Here is an 8074-nt window from a genome sequence, read left to right as displayed (position 1 = left end):
GCTGGCAATGTGTGTAAGTTTACATATATTATGTCTTTTCTATTCTGTCAATGAGGAAACTGAGGCCCAGGAATGTGAAGTGACTTATCCAAGCTAATAAATGGCCTGTCCACCTCTGGACTTCTGTTTGTGGAATGCTCTTTCCCTGCCTCCATTTTATTTCTACCTCTAAGACATTATCTTCCTTTAAACCCAGATTCATCACCACCTCCTCCTTCCTTGATCCTCAATCTTATACAGATAACCACTCCCTTAGTGCCTAGGGCTCCTGTCTGTGGCACCTAACTCCACAGGCACTGAGTGTAATAATTGATCTGGAAGTCAGTTTGTTCCCACAGGATTGTGACCAGTTCCAGGGAAAGGACAAAGTCTTGTCCATCTTTGTAGCCGGCATCCAGCCTGGGGCCCTGAACAGGAAGACAGCAGTTATGAATCTCCTCATTTATACCCTTGACTTCCACAGATGATGTTTTTCTTTTTGTCTTTTGTTTTATTTTTCAGGCCAGTTCCAGCTTTTAATACCCTGGTCTTTGGCCATGCCATGCACGTTTAGTCCTAGTTTGAGGTTTGAAAATGATGTCTTCCACATAGTCAGTGCTCAGTAAATGGTTGTTTATTCTTGGCATTTTCTGACTAACTGTAAAGGCCAGCAAGGGGTCATGCAGATTCCCAGCTCTCCTCGATGTGGGGAGGACAGGAAAGGAAAAACATCTTTTCTCCAGTGGTCAAATTCTAGGCCCATCTTCATTAAAGGGCTTACTGAGATCATCAAACAGATATGGAGGCCCTGAGATGTGACAACCAATGTCTGAAGTTCACAACTTGTCTTGGTGCCTGGAACAAACCTCTAAGATCTCAAAGATCCTGTCTGTACACAAGGAAGGGTCTTCCTTCCTGAGGGGCAGAACCTTTGTTGCTTATGAGGAAGAGAGCTTTTGTAGGAAGAGTTGGCCTTCTGCTAGGAGGATGGGGCTGGGTTTCCCCTGTTCTTACCTTCAAAAAGTTTCTAGATTCAAAGCAGTTTTCACAAATTTTACATGCGCATGCACACACACACACACACACACACACACACACTCATACATACACTTATTTGTTTCTTATCTCTCTCCCCAATAAGGACAGGTTGGTTTGTGAATGTTTAGCTCATAGTTCTGTCCCTAGCACACCCAGAGCAGAGAGAACCTGGCTCTTAGGAATGCCTTATAAAGTTCGTTGAATGACGAATGAATCAGGAAGATAAAGCTTTTACATCTCTGCTATACTGCAAACCCCTCAGCTGCAGAGAGCTACCCCTGTGTGCATCTCCTTACTTTGAAGTTGTATCCTCTTCCTCTTCCCAACCCTGGACATATTCTTTCTCTTGCTTGATATGTCATACCATCAAGTACAGACCTAAAAGTAGCGTCCGCCCCAGTGGAAAAAACAAAACAAAACAAAACAAAACAAAACAAAACAAAACTGCACCCTTTCCTGCCCCAGCAAAGGCAGATTTGACTGATGTGCTCAGCCCTCTTTCTAAGATCACTGGCCTGGTAAGTTTTTGTTTGTTTGGTTGGTTTTGGTTTTGATTTGAAGTATAGTTGACACACATGATACGTTAGATTCAGGTGTGCAACATACTGATTCAACAAATCTATACATTGTGCTATGCTCACCACAAACGTAGCTACCATCTGTCCCCATAACACAATTGACTCTATTCCCTATGCTGTCCTTTCATCTCTGTGCCTTATTCATTCCATAGCTGGAAGACTGTACCTCCCACTCCCTTTCACCCATTTTGCCCAGCCCCCTCCCTTCCCTACCATCTGGTGACCATCGGTTTATTCTCTGTACTTACGGGTGTGTTTCTGCTTCTTGTTCGCTTGTTTTGTTTTTTAGATTCCACATATAAGTGAAATCATGTGATATTTGTCTTTCTCTGTCTGACCTACCTCACAGAGCATGGCACCCTCTAGATCCATCCGTGTTGTCCCAAATAGCAAGATCTCATTCTTTTTTATGGCTAAGTAATATTCTATTATGCACATATATGCCACATCTTCTCTATCCATTCATCTATCAAGGGCCACCTGGGTTGCTTGTGTAACTTGGTTATGGTAAATAATGTTATGATAAACATAGGGGTGCATGCGTCTTATTGAATTAGTGTTTTCCTTTTCGTTGGGTAAATACCCAATAGTGGAATTACTGGATCATTTGGTTTTTCCATTTTTAATTTTTTTGAGGCAACTCCCTACTGTTTTCTACAGTGGCTGCACTAATTTACATTCTCACCAACAGTGAATCAGGGTTCCTTTTTCTCCACATCTTCGCCAACACTTGGTATTTCTTGTCTTTTTGATTCTAGCCATTCTGATGGTTATACTGTGATATCTCATTGCAGTTTTGATTTGCATTTCCATGACGATGAGTATGTTGAACATCTTCTCATGTGTCTGTTGGCCATCTGTATTATTTTTTTTTTTCTTGGAAAAATATCTATGTAGGTCTTCTGCCCATCTTTAATGGGATTGTTTGGGGGTTTTTTTGGTGTTGGGTTATCTAAGTTCTTAACATATTTTGGATATTAATTCTTTATTGGATATATCATTTGAAAATATCTTCTCTCATTCAGCAGGTTGACTGGCCTGCTAATTTGTCCAGCCTCTTCCCAGGTTTCTTTTAATCTGGAAAAAGTCCTCTTTGGATTTTGCAGGCCGGGAGTCCAGGTGGCTTTTTTTGGTGACTTTGCATATATCTCCCCTCTAAGACCAATTAAGTGATGCTCTTGTGTTTAGATATGGGGAATCGAAATTTTCTTGACTTCCCAGAACCTTGGGAACCATCTGTGACACCTATACTTTCACCTTCTATATCCAATTAATCACAAATTATACTAAATTTTTAAAAAATTCAAGCCACTTTCTCTATCTCCACAGCCACTATCTATCTTAGTGGCCATAACTTCCAGGTCTCCCTGTCCCCACCCGCTACTCCTTTTCCTTTCTGTGGCCAGAGAGGTATTTTTAAAAATTTAATTTGAGCCAAGGCGCTTCCCGGTTAAAATTCTTCAGTTCTGCTCTTTGATCTCAGATAAAGTCCAAAGTGTTTCAAGTCTCCCAGAGTAGGCGGTCTGCAGGCAGTCTTTTCCACCTCCCACTGCACCACAGTCCTGCAGGCTCAGCTCCGACCCACTCCTTCTCAGGGCTTTTGCATGTGCTTTTCTCCTTGTCTTCATGAGGGTAACTCCCCTCTCTTCTCGGCACAAGTGTAGCTTGATAAAAATAACATTTACACAAAAGACTCGTGTGTATATATGTGTATTAGCTTATTCTCACAATAACCCTACTAAGTGATATCGTTATTAGTTTACTTACAGATTGGAAATCTGAGAATCAGAGGTAAACTTGCTTGCTCGAGGTCCTACAAGTAGCAAGCCCCCCCTCCCCCCGCCGCTGGACAGTCAGCTGCATGAGGACAGGGATTGTGTGGGCTTTTCTCATGAGTGCCTACTAGTCATTCCTTTCTTTAACAAATATTTATTGAGCATTTAGAGTGTGCCATTATTAGGCACTGTTCTAGGTCCCTGCTTCCATGAAATTTATATACAGTGAGGAAAAGACAGGTATCAGGCAGGTAAACACATATTTGAACAATGTAATTTTAGGTAGTTAATAAGAGTCTTGAAAATAAAACAAAACAAGATAGTGTGAGAATGATTAACAGTGTTGGCAGGCTACTTCAGACCGCAGGGTAGTGGCTTCCCTGAGGAGGGGATCTATCTAGAGGAGTATTCCATAAATGTTTCTTGATATAATACACCATCTGGACTAACTCTCCATGAGAGAGGGACTTCCTCTGCCTTGTCTACCATGGTATATGCACCTATATCTGATGTTGGCAAAGAATAGCCCCAATTAACCACTGCTTTGGATGAATGTATATACAAATATGTGTATTTCTTCATTGCTTTACTTAAATCATTGATTTTCAATGGGAGTGTCTGTGGGCCCTTTGTTAATTTCTGGATTCGTTTGTCATAGCGATGAGAAGGGTGGTTCCTGGCATTTTTGGCGGAAGGGATGTTGTATATCCTGCAACACATGGGACAGTCCCACATAATGTAGACTCGTCCCATATACCACATGACTTTCAAATGACCTACTAGATTCTCACGTGGATGAAAAAACTTTTTATAACTGTTGAAGTCTACACTGGATTCCTTTTTATGTGGAAACAAAGTATTTTTTATTTTTAACATTTTTGCTGAAGGGTAGTGGACATATTAGTTTCAGGTGCACAGCACAGTGATTCAACAATTATATATGGTATGAAATGCTCACCACTGTACATGTAGTTACCCTCTGTCACTGTACAAAGTTATTACAATATTATTGACGGTATTTCCTACGCTGTACATTTCATTCTCGTGATTTATTTCTTAACTGGAGGTTTGTACCTCTAAATTCCCTTTACCCATTTCAAATCTATTCCCCTCTCTGCCCCCGCCCAAGCAGAAATATTTTTGCGCCCTTAAATGTCAACTAAATTTCCAGGAATGCCACCACCATGTAAATAGAGGGATGATTGCATTTTGTTCCTTGGAAGCTTTCCCAACACTTAATCCCATCACCCATGGGTATTACTGCAGATGTGGCTGTCGGGTTCTCGGTACCTCTCCCTCTAGGTCCTAGTATACTGAAAACATCAGAATGTCTTCTGTATTTGCACCCAAACATTTACATAATAAACCACTTATTATATAATTATACTTATTTCATGTCAGCTTTATTTTACAATAAGCAACACACGGATCCTAGACGTTACGTGTGTGGGTGGGTTGAAGGCGCTCTATCTATTCCCGGAGGGGCAGGTGGTGTATACAGTCGCGCCGTCAGGAAAGCCGCCCTTGGGTCCGGCGGAGACCCCAGCGGAACGGTCCTCCGCGCGCCAGGGGTCGCTGTGGCGCCGCGCGGCCGCGCCGGGTCGCTCTCGCGTGGCCGCCCCGCCTCGGGCCCCCGGGCCGAGTGGGCGGGCACGACTGCGCCCAGGTCGCGAGGCGCCCTTCGACCAGCAGCGCCCGGGGCGGGCGGGTATAAATGGAGCGGTGGCTCCCCCGGCCGCCTCTCTCCGCCCCGGGTCGCCGCAGCCTCTGCCGCTTTCAGGCCCAGCAGCCTGAAGGAAAAACAGGAAAAGAGTAAAAAAAACCGAAAACGCTTTAAAATCTAAAAAAAAAAAAAAAAAAGAAGGGAGAGAGAGAGAGAAAGAAAAAGCGCATCGTCCTCGGAGAACCCGCGGGGAAGTCACTTCTGCACGCTTCCGGCCTGCCGGCGCCCGCCGCCGCCGCACCTTGGCGTCCGTCGGTCCGGTGGTGAGCCGCCCGCCCGCGTCCACGCGCCTCCGCTCCGGCCGCCCCCGCGCCGCGTGGCAGCCCCGCGCCCGCCGCCCTCGCCCCCAGCGCGCCGGCCCCGGGCGCACCACGTGTCCGCGCTGCCCTTCGCCGGCCCGGCGTGGGAGGCGGCTGCGCGCCCGGCCCCCGGGGCTTGCCGAGTCGGCACCGACCAAGATTTGGTTTCCCTCTTCCCCTGGCTGCTGTAATCTTAAACCGCCGGGAGCCCGAGGCCTATATTTATAGAGAAACGCGTGTCCTGGAGGCCGCCGTGGGCACCATTTGGTCGCCTCTTGAAGAATTTTTATAATTTGGAGGGGAGTCCCCGTTTTAATACGTTATTTTTTTTTCTTTTTTGAAATTTGGAGCTTCAGACTAGGACAGCTGCAAATTACAAACTCCCAGGGAGGGCCATATTGTTTTTGAGAGCCTTTTGTCTGCGGTTTTGCAGTCTCAAACGAGCTGTCCCTGAACTCCTTCCGGTCCTCCGTGTCTCTGAGCTACTCCGGCGTCTCTTAGCTTCAGTCTGCCACCTGTGAGCCGCGGCGCGGGCCACGGCTCCGAGAAGAGCCCCTTTTGTCCTGTGTGGTCCCTATAAGAAGTTCTCCTGGCGGGGCTCGGGGTGGTGGGGGCTGGGGAGATGAACGCTGCGGCCAGCAGCTACCCCATGGCCTCCCTCTACGTGGGTGACCTGCACTCGGACGTCACCGAGGCCATGCTGTACGAAAAGTTCAGTCCTGCGGGGCCTGTGCTGTCCATCCGGGTCTGCCGCGATATGATCACCCGCCGCTCCCTGGGTTATGCCTACGTCAACTTCCAGCAGCCGGCTGACGGTGAGTAGACGCTATATCCACAAATTCATGAGATCCTAGGGGACCCTAGGAGTCTACCCCATGGAGGTGGGGAGCACAGGATGCAGGGGTTGAGAATGAGGATCCTGGCATCAGGTGACCGGAGTTTCAATCTCGCTTCCACTGCTTGCTAACTGGGTGACCTTGGGCTAATCAGTGGTGGCAGTGGGGTTGGAACCCAAGGAGACTGTAAAACGGGATTTGGAGGAAGTCACTGTCATTCCATTGTGTGCATGGTCCTGCTTTAATGGGAACCTTGTCTGGTCAGTGAGTATGGGCTCCTGCCCCTCACAGGCCTGCCGAAAAGGCAGAACATCTGAAACACAATTCCTGCCAGAATTTTAGGTTCTAAAGCTGCTGCCATCTCCCCTACTTTGACCCTGGACTGAGTCTGTCTGATTTTGTGCTGATAAGGGGTCTTTCAGGGAAGGTAGGAAGCAGTGAGAACAATTCTGTTGGTTTTACTTGAGCAGGGACTTGTATTGGCGCCACCAGCGCTGCATGTGCCAGACCAGCTCCCGGGTCTCCGGCTTTGCTCCTGGGGTGGAAGGGTCCTTTACTCTCTGGACAAAGCCCTGAAGTGTGGAGAAAGGGTAGCCAGGTAGTCTGGGGAAACACTGTGGAAACTGGGCTGGTGGGGATTATCGCCCCACCTGTGAACAGTGCCTTACCCTTGTCTAAACCCTTTTCCTTCATCCCATTTGAAGAAAATGGGACTCCAGAGAGGGCAAAGGGACTGCAGGAGGTGGGAGGCTCAGCTGGGACTGCCAGTGCAGTGCCCCGCCAGCCCAGACTGGGCCCTTGCTTGGAACAGTGAAGAGGTATGCTGCAGGCGTGGCCGGAGGGAGGCCAGAGGAAACCTAATCAGGGGCTGCACGTGACTTCAGATTAAAAGGGAACAACTGTAGACACCATTACTGGGGGAAACAAGCCATTCTGTGGCAAAGGATCTCTGGGTCCCTATTTTTGTCCACACTTTGTTCACTGTCCATGAAACACAGAGAATGTCACTTGCCCGAGCTGCAGCTGAGACCAGAGAGTTGGACTTGTTGAGAGACAAGAGGCACTGATACCATCAATTCTGTGTGCTCTGAGTTGTGTCTGGCCAGAGGGAGGGCACAAAGGTGGCCAAGTGTGGCCTTTTTAGGGGGAGTGGTGGATACATTGGCAGTTGCCTGCCTTTTTGACACTTTCTGAACAAAAGTCCTGTCACTTAGAGATAGTAGCAGAAGCCATTGGTCAGTGTGTCTGCCAACACATGCCTCTGCAGGACCTCTCCCTGCTATAAATAAGTGCAGCCAGATTTGTTAGGCTAAGCCGACTTGCCTTCTGCAGCACTGTCTGGAAAGACACTGAGGAGCTGTGTTGAAATGGCTTCTTTGCTGCTAATCAGTCAGACACAGTTTGGGGTCCTGGGCTGTGGATTGCAGAGAGCCATCACAAGTGACTGCTTCTGTGCCTGGACTTTTCTGGGCAGTTGGAGCTGCCCAGTCTCCCCTTTCTCTGACCTCTTTCCTTCCCAGAGTCAATGAGGCCACCTGAGAAGGTGGGAAGGGTGGTTGGAAAGGGGTGAAAAGGAGATACTCCCTTGGCTGACTGGACAGCTGAGCTTGTGGAGAGGCAGGGTTAGGGAATTTTGTCCCTGTTATAAGTGAGGTGGTTCCTTGAGACAGGAGAACTACCCCCCTGCAGTCTGTTCATGGAGGAGATTCTGGGGGTTTCATCGCGTAAGTCAGGAAAAGTGGCCACCAGCTCTGGGAACTTGTCGCCAATAAGAGAAGCGTTCCTGCTGACAGGTGATGGTACGTTTTAGCTTCTGGTCCTTTTTGGTACACACATGGGTTTGTTG

At 47.6% G+C, this 8074-nt stretch overlaps 1 protein-coding gene across 24 annotated transcripts in view; it reads left to right on the top strand.

Annotated features, from left to right (window-relative positions):
- The first annotated feature begins 5473 nt into the window (after positions 1 to 5473).
- The window catches only part of PABPC4 (poly(A) binding protein cytoplasmic 4), a 49502-nt gene continuing 46901 nt past the window's right edge, over positions 5474 to 8074 (top strand). For 16 of the 24 annotated variants that reach the window (XM_053211980.1, XM_015087457.3, XM_053211995.1 and 13 more), the window contains exon 1: positions 5488 to 6207. In XM_053211980.1, the coding sequence (XP_053067955.1) occupies positions 6015 to 6207 (193 nt within the window). In that variant the 5' untranslated portion in view covers positions 5488 to 6014. Of the gene's footprint in view, positions 6208 to 8074 lie in introns of all 24 variants that reach the window. The other 8 variants (XM_027059570.2, XM_027059567.2, XM_015087458.3 and 5 more) reach the window with 5 other exon arrangements.

Source organism: Acinonyx jubatus, chromosome C1, assembly GCF_027475565.1.
Source record: "Acinonyx jubatus isolate Ajub_Pintada_27869175 chromosome C1, VMU_Ajub_asm_v1.0, whole genome shotgun sequence".
Taxonomy (NCBI): domain Eukaryota; kingdom Metazoa; phylum Chordata; class Mammalia; order Carnivora; family Felidae; genus Acinonyx; species Acinonyx jubatus.
Note: the sequence above shows the minus strand (reverse complement) of the source record. Positions and strands in the feature narration are given on the sequence as shown.